Source organism: Alligator mississippiensis, chromosome 1, assembly GCF_030867095.1.
Source record: "Alligator mississippiensis isolate rAllMis1 chromosome 1, rAllMis1, whole genome shotgun sequence".
NCBI lineage: Eukaryota > Metazoa > Chordata > Crocodylia > Alligatoridae > Alligator > Alligator mississippiensis.
The window spans coordinates 73,392,830-73,405,967 of NC_081824.1; the positions used below are offsets into that span (position 1 = coordinate 73,392,830).

A 13,138-nucleotide genomic window follows, 5' to 3' on the forward strand; every position below is an offset into this window, starting at 1 on the left:
CACCCAGTATTTGAAGGGGGTCCCAAATACTGCACTTGGACTCAGGCCTAAAACTTTATTGGGGCTTCTGCCTTCCTGGCTTTAGCTCCTTTTCTCTAGCTGTGTCCCCCAACCCATGTCCACTGTCCTAGACTGTGGCTTCTAGACCCCAGCCCTGTCTCTCCTTCTCAGGATCGAGATTCCTGACCCTGGTCTCTTGTGTCAGCCCCTGGAGTCCCTGATCCTGCCAAGGGAGCTCTATGCTGGGTGCCCTTTAGGCAACCCTGTGGCCTCCATACCGCCCCCATAGCCACAATCCAGTCCTCTAGCTTTAAACTTAAGCATAACGGACATATAAGCAAACCTCTTTCAATCAAAGTTCCCCTCTACTCTGAGTCAATACCCCACACCAAGCTATAGTTCCTCCTTAGCTGTCTCAGTCTCAGTAGCTTGGGTGTTCGTGGGCCTGTTTCCTGCATAAACGGTGGGGGAAAATATTATTGGGGGGAACCCTCCTTGATCCCTGCCTCTCCCTCCCTCAGGGCCATTGTAGGGCCAGTGTGCACTGCTGCTGTATGCGGCAGCAGAGGATCAGCTGTATGCCAAGCAGTGCCAGGCACTGCTGCTGTAGCTGACCACCATGAAAAGTTTGGGAGGGCTAAGCTCCTTTAGCCCCTGCCTTCTGCTGCCTATGGTTTCTTGAGGTCATCTTCCCAGGAAGCTATTCTCCCTGCAGCACACAGGACCAGACTACCCCCTCTGCTTCAGGTCCTGGGCTCATATACTTCAAAGCACTGCCCCTTCCTGTCATGCATCTCCCCAACAACACACAGGAGTTCCTCCTTCACTTAAGAGCCAGCCTGTGCTTCTCTGCTCTAGCCCCACACAGCCAGCAGCACCCTCTTAGAGTAACAGGAGTCTTAGGCTCCCTGCTACAGTGATGTAAGAGTTTTAGTAGATTTTTTTTTAATGTATCATGTTTTAATTTCTAAATTTGAATGATATTTAAACTTGCTGTTTTCCTATTTGTATAATATGGGTTAGACTGTTTGAGCCAACTTGTAGAGACTCTGTTATGCTTGATTTGTTGTTACTTAAAAGAAATAAATGTGAAACCTATTTGCCAGCCACACGACTCATTTTGGAAAGAATAAATCAACTAATGTGAGCTGCAAAGATTCTATGAACACATTTGTACCCATAAAAATGCAAGTTCAGCTGCATAACTAGTTTTGGGCACACTGTCTGCAATTGCCCATAAAGAAAATTAGGCATTTGCAAATTCCTAGTAAAAATCTAACAAAATCTCTTGCCTATGCAAATACTTATGCAAAATACAAAACAAAACCAAAAATCCCCACAGTAATTCCAGATACAAATTAGATATGTAGCTATGTACCCTCATAAGTGTGTGTCCTCAAAAGTGTGTTTCAACTGACTTTGAAGTCAGTAGCAAAATTCCCATTGACTTCAATAAGAATGAGAAAAAGTCCCTGATCTAATAAAAATCCTTATGAATTTTCACATGGTCTTTAAACAAGAGTTTCATGCTGACTGTATGTTAAATTAATAGTGACTACATCTCCAACACTTTGAATCCAACCAGGAGAACTGAGACGCCTCCATTCTGCATGACCAAAAATCTGTTAAAGAACCAGTTAAACAGATTCAAGAACGTGTCAAATTACCCTTGCCAACTATTGCTCAGTCTCATAATATTCTTTTCAGAGAATAATCATTGAAAAGAAGATGGCAGGTCAACTTCAATATCTGCCCTCTAAGTTCCCTGCACTTAATTGTTCAGGCCCAAATAAGGTTTAGGCCACCAACAAGCCTCATAGTTGGTAAACCTCTCATGACAATGACCAGAGGCCAGACAACCCTGATGATTCTGCTTTAGTAATCTTGGATACAGATGATCACAGGAAGTTAATAACAAGAGCGTGAGACCTTATGGATGGATGCAATTGCCTTAGAGCAGTTCTGCTTCATTCTTTTCTAATCATTTCCAGAGGGTGATGACGGGCAAGTATTTCTTCTTCTTGAGGATGCTCAGCTGTGAAATCCTTTACAGCTCAATCCCATTTTCCTCAGCTGTTCAGCATTTAGATGAAGTCCCTGGAGATTTCATGAAGTAATAGGGATGACGGCATGAAAGTGCACTGATTATACTTAGCAGTTTGTCTCCTTTCCACCAGACCCAGACACTCTGGTCACCAAGCTTATCCAATATTCACAGAAATTGTTCTGGGTAGAAGCCAGCTGGCAGACAGTCAGTGCATACAATATAGAGAGGATGCTGATCAGGAAATATAAATTCTGGGGATCTGGCAGCATTGGTTGTCAGGATGGTCCACAGCCTTCAAATATCACCTCCCTCATCACTGTTCAGGTCATATCATAAGCCAGAAGCACCTTCTTTCATCTATGGCTACCAAAGAATCTATGCTTCTTCCTCTTAGATCTCAATGTGGGCTGCTACCCCTGATATCTCTTGGCTTGTTTACCATACCTAGCTGTACTTGGGCTAACTGTAAAAACAACTTAGAAACTCAGAAGCAAGAGTTTTTGTGATATCTTTTAGAAAAGCTTTTGGGCACAAAGTGCCCTTCTTCAAGACACTCCAGAAAATGGATGGACCGTTTTCTTGGTAAGTTACACCAATGAGAGGAACTGTGTTCCACAAGGGGGCAGAGGTAGAACTTATATTCCTCTCTCAAACTCATCCACCAGATTTGGAAACACATGTATGTGGAGGAAGTTTCACTCCATAGGGTTATGGAGTACAGCAGGACTGAACCCAGCAAGAGAGGTTTGATTTAGTGTCACTGAAACTCCATAATATGATTTTACATGGCTTTAAATATGTATCGGACAGATTTGTTTGTCTCTCTGTAAATCTTCCCATGATGTTAACTCCAAATAGTAAATAATTGATTACTACAACCTGCAAAGTATCATGTTAAATTTTGAAATCCTTTTAGTATCTGGAACAAAGACAAACATTTTGTGGAAAAGTACACATAGTAGGCTGGATTCATTATATATTAGTAATTTTAGATCAGGTTAAAATGTCTCAGCCCTTAACTGGAACAAAAGACATCGTATAAATCAACAAAGTAAGTTTCTAACAGATTTTGACCTTGGGAAATTCTCTTATATACTCTTTTTGGATGATGTTATTGTTATTGGGGAGCTTATCTATTATCTTGCTAGGAACAACTATCCACTTTAATAAAGTGCCCTAAAATTGTAATAAACATACAGCTTATATCAATAGCATCAGATTTCCCTACATACTATTTGTGTGTGGTTTCATTAGATGGAAGGATTACAGGAAAAGTTTGTGTCATAATGATTCTTTAAAGTGAAACCACAGATCAAAGTTCATAGCTGCCAAATATACAACTCCCAAAACAAGCTCAAGTGCTCTATTAATCATGGTTGCTGAGGGATTTGATGACAAAGATTAAACTGCTGTAAAGGATACTGCTGTGCATCACATTCTTGCAACTGTCATCAAATACTCTGCCAACCATTAATAGATCAGGAGAGTTGTCCAGCTTTTGCCATAGATGCTTCTGTTACTACATGTAGAAAGTCCTTGCAATGGTGACAGTTGACAAGCACTTATTAGCCAGAGGTTCAGAACTATTTTATACTGTGGATCAGAGAGTACATTATGGATCTCAGCACCTCCCATTTGCAATGACACAGACCATCTCCTTTCCCCCTCATTATCACAAAATATCCCTGTGGCAGCCAGAGCAACTGCTGTCAGGAAACCTAATGTTACAAAGTACATAATGTATACTTCTCTATAAGAGAAGAACCATCAACTCATGACTGAGCAGCTTTGACCCACCTGGCAAGTGCTATGCAGTGGGTCTCCAATTGACCTTAGACTACACTTGCAGTATTGTTAACCTAGAACTAAAATGTAAAATGCTGCTGTTGCTTTTTAGGGAAGGCTAAAGCAATGTAACACAGAAGTGGGGATTATTTCCTGAGGTCCAAATATACCCAGTCTAAAATAGATATCAATTTTTTAATCTAGCTCTCAATGAAAGAGGCCAATGACACAACATGCTACAAGTTACTAGAGGACCAAACCAAAACCACAGTTCTACATGCTCATCAGAGGCTGGGATGGTTCAGATGTGAGTTCAAATTTTACAGCCAAGTCCAGCAACATAAAAAACTTCTCTACATAATGGACTGATCAAAAATTCTTTATCTAAATAGCTTTCCTTTTAAGGCAGACCTGAAGAAAGGCGGTTTGTGCCCCAAATCTTGTCAAACCTGTCTCCAACTAACAATTGGTCCAATAGATGTCACTGAAAACCTTTTGCCTTGTACATTTCCTGGGCTATTGTGGCTACAATAATAATCCAACACTACTTCATTTTAAGGAAAGTCTGGGGGTACATCTGGAGGTGTTTTTCCACTTCAGACCCATCTTTACTAATAACATCTTAAAAATCAGAAGGATATATTAAATTTTAAAAATTGTGTACATTCAACATTTACCATACACATTTCAGTCTTTCATTTACCAAACAAAAACCATTTCATTTGAAAACCACATCATTAGTGAAGGGCCCGTTTCATAGACCACTTCTCTTTCTCTCACCAAAACCCTACTGCTGAACATCTTACAAGTTTTTTTTCCCCTACAGAACATAAGCGGTCAACCAAGGAGTTATTTTATAGTATTTCTGATAATGTATAACTAAAACTATGTTTACTCTTCATTTATACTCAGACTTTCATTTATAGAGTCTTTATTTAACCATGTTTCCACATGCTCCTAACTGAAAAAAAAAATCTTTTGGGGCTGAAACTTTCAACTTTACATTTCAGTGCACAGGCAACTTTTTCTTTTTCTCAGAAACGTTCAGGAAATCCATTGATTTTTGTCTGAGTTATATAGTAAAGTGAAAATAAATGGTCTCTTAGAATAACCCCCTCAACACTCATTTTCAGACTTCCCTGGTTTAAATCACCATAAAAATAACTGGATTGTATGGGCGAAAAATCAAGTTTAGCATGTAATTAGTCCTTTCTAGTTAGGGACCAATCTCTAACTAAAGCTTTGGGTTTAGCTTTGGATTAAGATTTTGAAACCACCTCCTCCTCATATTTAAAGGGCCAGATATTAGCACACAACTGTATACCTGAGCATATGGATGCACAAAAAGGTGTATGGTTTAGGTTTAGCAAACATGGAACCTTAAAAAGCAAGTAGTGAAATCCCCATTAAAGTCCATTTCAAAACTCACATTGACTACAGAAGTTCTCTCTTCCAACACACATTAAGCTTATCTTGTGTTCATATTATAGCACCTATCTGAAGCAATCTCTCTTTGAGAAAGATGGTGATTCTTAGATGTTGTTTTTATCCCTGTCAAGCAGTCTTTGCTTGTTTGTCATTTTGTGGGAGTGTGACATAGGACTGGACTGTGCATGTTACCATGATGCAAGAAAGCTGGAAATGCCATGGTCAGCCAAGTTTGTCCTGCAGGGAATGATGATAGAGTGGTTGGTTATATGCATTCTCCTGGACTGGAAGATCTAAAAGCATTTCACAAATATCAGCTATGTGTACTTGCCACAACTGCTCTGTGGAAACCAAAGCACAAATAAATTAAGGCCAACTTTTTCAAGCTTTATAGCATATATAACCAAGTACCTTCAAACTTTAAATGCTTAATTCAACACAGATATCAGAATTTAGGCCTGTGTCTTCCTTGACAAAAGCTACAGAGTGGAATCAATATCTAAAACAGGATTAGACCTCAAGTAAAATTTCCTTGTAGGTAATTTAGGAGTCTGCATCCCATCTTCCCAAATGTCTCTATTTACATCTATTTGAAGTTTGATGGAACTTTAATTATGTAAGAGCTTTAAAAAAAAGTTAACCTTTTGTTCTCTGAATCACTTTGCCATTCTTAGTAACTAAAGATCATGTTAGCCAGACAAGTAACTTGGTTCAGTTGCAGGAAGCTGGTTCAGGAGAAACTTATCCTCATGTCACTAGGAGCTGAAAAAATACTGAACACCACAGCTGGGAACTTGATCTGATGTCTTTCAGAGCATCAAGAGGCAAATGGGTGGGAGAGTCTGGAACTCTGAACTGTGAAAAGCCTTCAACTGCACCAGTAAATTTGCATAGGTTTACTTTTGCAAGTCTATGGTCATAAGAAAAGGAGTAGAAACTTATATTCAGATGAAATTCTAAATACTTAACATGAAAGTCATCCAGATCAAGTGGGCTCAGGCTTCATGTTGAATTTGCTTTGACGATGCTCCTTGTCTTAGTCCAAATGCTCTTGCAAGGACATAGGGCATTTCTAAAAGCTTTGACTTTTTGGTTGATAGATCCCATTTGTACCAGGGTTCATAAAAACAAGATTATTTTCATAGGTTATGTCAGAGATCTACTAAATGGAACAGAAGATGACTACTTTGAACTATTTTTTCTTTCTTGGCTAATGGATTTTTTTTTCTCAAAGTAGGAGTTTAATAACAATGATTTAAAAAAAAGTATTTAAATGAGATGAATCCTGTTAAGTTTTTATTCCCTAATCAGTCATTGACAACATCAATTAACCCATTGCTACCACATGATAAAAGAGCATGTCACCTCAGCTTGGCTTGACAACATGTTGAATTACTTGTGTTAACTGATTCATATGAATGAAAATGAAGCAGGATAGGTAGGCTGACTTGGTTCAGTGCAGATTAAATAAGACATATATGCTCTAACTTTTCAGTAAGTATGAAGAAAAGTATTATATCTGAGCCTTAACACACAAATTCAGAGCCTCACTGACAAGTCAATATATTTTGTCAGGAGGAAGCCTAAAAATATTAGCAATTTAAGGCTTATGATAACTTATTTAACTGAAATTTATGTTTGGACTCCAAACTAAACCTGAAAAAAAATCATGCCATGGAAGTCGGAGACAATATGCAGCACACAATGAAAAAAGTCTTTCAATATATAAGAGGGCTATAAATTTATTGCAGTAAAATTATAAAACAATAAATCCTTAAAACCAGTTATTTTGTGGCTTTTTTTTTTTTTTAAAGTTCCTATAAAGAGCAATTGGCTCCTCTACGTTTTTTTAAAGTATAGTTGGGTTACAAAGCTTTAAGGCTAATCCTAATGATGAAAGACATTTCCACTGCTGAATTGCTCGTAGCATAGATTTTCTGGAACTAACCTCAACATAATGAATTTAGAGCTATTCATTGCCCCCTTCCTTCAAACAAGGAGTTAAACTTCTAAAATATTAGGTCAAGTCCCACAGATCTTAAGGAGACCATTTTCTTATAACCAGTGAAATACTTCCCCCTCTCTGTATAGCAGGATCTACCCTTACAGTATTCATTTGCAACACTGTATAGTATCGGTAGAAGACTATTGTTCCAATTTGCTATTATTTTAATTTTGTACCCCAAAGTGAGTGTAAGGCTAACACAGAGAAATAGAAAGTAGGGCTACCCTAGACAAAAGTATTTTTTCGGTAGATTTATTTACCTCCATGCCACTGACTATCAATTCAGCTGTATGTTACTAACTTTGACAAAGCCTTTGCACTTGAGGTCTTACCTCATGCTGATTTATTTGTTAAAGTTGCAGACCAAAATAAAACCCCTTTAATTTTTCAAATATTATAAAAAGTGTTTAGATACACACTTTAATATAATTTCTGTGGCATTTTTTATAAAATACAGATATATAATTACAGACAAAATGCATATATAGCATTTACTATAATGATAAAAAGCTAGTCTTTGAAATGACACACCAATCACTATTTACAATATTAACTCAACTTTACAAGAAAAAAAATGTTTCAGAAAAATACTGTGAGGTTATATGCTAAAAATAATAGGAAAAAAAAGTGATCAGTAAATTGTACCAATAAATTCGCCAAAAAATTACAATGTAAATATTATCTTCAAGCACATGTGCACCTGTACACACGCATATAATCCTGCAGTCTTTAAAATACAGGAGTTGTCCCTGTAGAAGGACTTGCAAGATTTAGTCTACCAGCCCCGTCCACTCAGCCAATGTTCTTCGAAGTGACACACGTTATACTGAAAAATATCTTGCTTATCCCTTTAAAACATAAGAGTAAATATAGCATTACAACCATTTCAAGCTTTGTCTAATGGCGAGATTTCAAACGCTTGCCAGAAGTGTGGTATGAAACCATGTTGCAAATGGAAGTCAGTGAAGTTGACCATTTATGCAACCGAAGATGTAATCACTACTGCATTTTAAAGCATTTCACAATTTGTATTTCTTTTGTCATAAAACATTGATGACATGGGAAAGGCTGAAAGCAAAATCAGAATCACCAAGTTGCACTGATATCTCCCAGTCCTATGGGAGAGAGAGTACTGGAACACTTCACACTCTTGAATGTATCCGAACACCACCCTGCAAGGTGGGAAAGTGCTATTTGATTTTACAGACGAGGAACTAAGGCACAGAGTGGCTGAGTGAATTGCCCAAGATTATGCAGGAAGTCTGGTGAAGCAGGATAGTGAATCCATGTCTCCCAAAACCTATGGTAAAGTTTTAAGCTTCCCAAATTTGAGACTGGAGCTTTGTAGATAGGACTCCCTTTTTACAAATTATATAAAATACCTAGCCCAGCCCCAAATAATGGGGAGAAAGCTGTTTTTCTCCCTTTACTGCAATTCCAGTGAAGACGTAATATAGTTATAAAATGTGTTTCTTAAAAGTTAAATCAGCTAAAATACATTTGCCAGAAAACAGACTGTTGAAAAATGTAACAAGCTACTTTAACTGAAAGCTGAAAGTGAAGAACACTAAACTTAAGAGTTTTATTCCGATTTATACTAAACTGCCCATGCACAACTCTTGCCATGAGGTGTGTCCTCAAATGACATTTGTGCCCACTTTAAGGTATCTCTGCATCATTCAGGTAATATGAAAGCCTCAGTGTTAGCAAATATAAAGCTCTCTTCTTTATGTATGAAAATCTTCTCCATGACTTGCAGGTTTAAAAAAAATCTGGTAGGTACATAGGCAAGAATACATCTCCAAATATGCAGCTGAGTAATCATGTTGATTTTGCTAGGATTGCACAGGTGTAACCAAAGTGAGAATCTTGCCAATGATCTTGCTTTTGACATAGGTGCACTTCGCTGTCATCCAAGAGAACTTTGTCAAGAATGGTTTGGGGTCTGTGTACTTAAAGAAATCAGTTAAAACCAACTACAGGAAGCGAACAACTTAAATTCCATGGAGAAGAGCATTTGAAAAACAAAGCAGGAGTGACCTAGTGACAGAAAGGACATAGAAAGAAAGAACGATCCCAGAGGGAGGGAAATAGGCAATAAGTGCCATGCTGTGGAATCCCAAGCAAAGCACCATAGAATTTGATTTGTAATCACCCTGTTCCCAATTCTCTGTAGTTACATGGGGCAGCTACTACCAAGTTCTGCTTCCAATAGCAGCTCTGAAACTGAGGGAAGAATTGGGCCACCTGTTTAATTTAGGCTTAAGAATCAGCATCCTTTTTCGGGCCTCTGAAGTGGAAAAAAAATTTTCTCTTAATAAGAAACAGGAGGGGTAAAACTGATAATGGAATTTATCATTCCATTACCTTAAACTGAATGCAAAACATTTAAAAAAAATAAGCCTGCATTTGGGGTTGTTTTATATATTACACAAAAAAAAAAAAAAAAAAAAAAAAAAAAAAAAATCGATATATAAGAATATTCTATTTTCTTACAAAAGTTTTAAAATAGAGAATTTCTATAGAAAATATTTTAAAGGAAAAAATAGATCAAACCTTTCCCTTGACAGAAATTAACCCCCCCCAAAACTGACTCCATGCAGAGGAATGCTGGTATTTCTGTTACTGCTTGTAGTTTACTCTTAGCACCACAATTTGCATCTGCCTTTGTTTTTAAATGAGGTCACATTATAAGGCAAAACTAGACTAACCTCATAAGAATGTCAAACTTGTGACAGGCTAAAAAAAAGTATAGCATGAAAAAGAAAGCTATTATTTCAAATTTATTTTGTACCTAATCCATAGCTAAATTTGTATTTTAGACTGGACTCCACATGCTTCACACAGCCAAGTCCAAATGCCTTTCATATCTCTTATAACAGAGAAGAAACATGCAACGTGTCTTTGGTGCACCAGCTCAGCACTGTACAAACATTTTAAGGAAATCTGCTGGTTTTATGGGAAATGTATGTGGCTTTGTTGTGTTGTTTAATGCTTTAAGTGTCATTTTGTTCCTTAAAGGGATAAGAAAGGGGGAGCGGGAAGAAGGAGAGGAAGCCTTGCTTAATTTGTTGCATATGTTCCAATGTGTTATACAACTAAGTGTATTATACTAGAGAAGCAAGTGGACTGTGCTGCAACAAACTCAAGTGTAACTCAAAATAAAGAACAAGTCTGGCCACAACCAAGTCAAAAGATTCAGTGAAACTTCCTCTCATATTATATATACATTTACAAGCTACATTAAGTGTCCTTTTATATTGCAAAAGAAATACATTGTAGACACCAAACATACTGTACTTTTACTTAAAGACTTCATCAAACCATATGTGCAGACACTTGAGATGAGGAGAGTGTTAAACTTCCTAGGGTCCTAGAGTCAAAGAAATTCTGCTGCCCCCCGCTGCTAAGTAAGTGCACTCCTTCCACAGGGGGCAACATCTGCCGATCAGTCATGGTTCCACTTGGTGAAGACCCCAAGAAACTTCCTTGGGAAGAAACAATTTTCTCAGGACTGGCAGCCAGTTTGGGGGATGTGGAAAAGTTATATCCATACAAGGCACAGGGACTGTGGAGTCTAAATGTATTGTAAGAGCTTTGGTGGGTTTGATTAGTGGTAAAGGCATTGCTGGATGGGGATGGCATGATGTACTGGAGCTGTGGAGACATCCCTGAAATCTGCATGGATAAGCCAGTTTGTGGGCAGCTGAATGCATCACCGTCATTGCTCGCCATCGACATGTTCACAGTTGTGCTACCTGACACACCAACGTAAGAGGGAGTCCGTGGGGGTGGAAAGGTCTCGCTGGTTTGGTTTGTGAGCCTGTTGTAGGTCTCAGCCAAAGAAGTGCTGTATCTGTTAAGGGTTAAGCCTGAGCGGGCACAAGCTGTATAATCAGCTGGAGCAAGGCTACAGAGCTGGCTAGTGTTGGGACTGATGTGGAAGGCAGGAGAAGAGCAAGGGGACCCTGGTAAGAGGTGAGGGTGGGTAGATGGTACTCCACTGCCAGATCCCTGGAGTAAGGTAGAAGAGCCCGTGTTTCCTGAAAGAGAATATTAAAACATAAATAGTGTACTGCAAAAGGAGAACTTCCTTGATGATGTTTAAATCACTGACTTACATCTTTCTTTATAAAGCTCTGACACAAGAAAGTTTGATAAGAAAGAGGATGGATGTAACACTGAAATGTTATACAATTGTGAATAAATACCCTATCTAGTTAAGGCAACCAGCCCGACTGGCACTTTTATCTAAAACTGATTCAAAAAGGCCCGCCAAAGTACCCAATCTATACAGACGCTGGGGAACTGGGTCAAACTAACACGCTTCCTCTTCCAGTAAAGTGCTATTTCCCCCCTGGCATGTCTGTCAGTGCTCTACATTTCTGGGAGGAACAGGGCAGTAGCAAGACTTACTTCTTTATTTTATGTAGTTCTTTATATACATTCCTGTAAATGAAGTGTTGTTTCCATATCACAAGCATCATCAAAATACTACCAGCAGCTCACCCACTGCATCAGGTACAAGCTACAGTGCTCAGCCAATAGCTACAACTGGGAGAGGATTAGAACACAGGACTTCACCCTTTCAGGTTGCTGCGCAGACACAAGGGCTATCATCTTGGCAGCTGCATGGCATGCACAGTGTCTCCAGAAGTGCTCCTTTTCCAGCAAAGAAAATAGCTTCCCTGCTTAAAACTTTCCCCCTCAAAAATCAGATCCCCCAAATTGGGATGTAAGATGTGTGATGGATACGAGAAAAATAAGACTGTACTCTCCAGCTTATTATGATCAGGAAATTAGTGTTCTTTTTGAAGCATTTACTCATTGAAAGCAGGTGAGGAATAAGCCTAAAAATGGTTGTACCAAGTAGTGCATCCTCTCTCAAGATACCAAAAGCGTCCCTGCTGCTAAGGGAGTTTCCTGTTCTCCCTAGCAGGTATCTGAGAAGCAAGCACCTAAAACTAAAAGCCAGTGGTACATAGAGAGGGAGGAATCTAATATGCCTGCCCATTCAAGCATCGTGTGTGACAATCAAACAGGCCAGAGGCAGCTTTTGCCAATACACTAACAATTTTTCAGGACAGGCATGAACCAGGTCAGTTTAACCAATAGGTCATTTAAGCCACTGAATAAGGCTCCCAGCTCAGTGTGTGGGGATAGGAGGGGGCATATGAGTTCACTGTTTGGTTACTCTACTGTTCCCAAAACAGTGACAGGCTCACTGATGCAAAGCCCAGGCTCTGATGCAAAGTATAACTTGGCTCTCATGTCCTTTAATCTGGCCTTAACTATAAACAAATATATAATAAAAAGATACCAGATTTCCAGTTAATTATTTTCTGCCTCCTCATTCTGCTTGCAACCAGGAACTAAAAATCACTCAAAATCCCAACTAAAATTGTATTTATTTATTTCTCTCTCACGTTCTGAAAGTGTCCCCCAATGTGGAGAAAAGGTGAGAATGCATTTCTAAAGCTGTGAACTCTAAACAAAGGAGAAATCATCTGGGCTCTGCTCTGTAAAAGGAGCTACCCATTTAAGGAGACTGAGAAATAGGAGATCCAAGATTTTGCCCAGCTCCCATTACTCTCATCTGCAAACATCAATAGGAACTTCCACAGCCTCCAAAGCCCCAGAAAAGACGAGCATGAGTGGTCATGTCTTAGAAACAGGAAGTTCATTAATATGAGCTTCCTCATACAAACAACACTGCTGCTTACAGGCATGTGGGTAGGCTGATCAGTCCCCTGGGTAGGTTAGCCTGAGAAGCAAACTGCCTTTGGAGTCTTAAATATTCAAGTATCTATATCATATGGACTTTAAGTTGGGAGCTAACTTTTCATTTCATTCCTTCATGCATGTGAACTCAT

General features: G+C 38.8%; 1 protein-coding gene across 2 annotated transcripts in view; it reads right to left on the reverse strand.

Annotated features, from left to right (window-relative positions):
• Positions 1 to 6,986: 6,986 nt before the first annotated feature.
• TBX18 (T-box transcription factor 18) overlaps positions 6,987 to 13,138 on the reverse strand; it is a 31,553-nt gene continuing 25,401 nt past the window's right edge. For both annotated transcript variants that reach the window (XM_059731662.1, XM_059731668.1), the window contains one exon: positions 6,987 to 11,308. In XM_059731662.1, the coding sequence (XP_059587645.1) occupies positions 10,584 to 11,308 (725 nt within the window). In that variant the 3' untranslated portion in view covers positions 6,987 to 10,583. The remainder of the gene's footprint in view (positions 11,309 to 13,138) is intronic.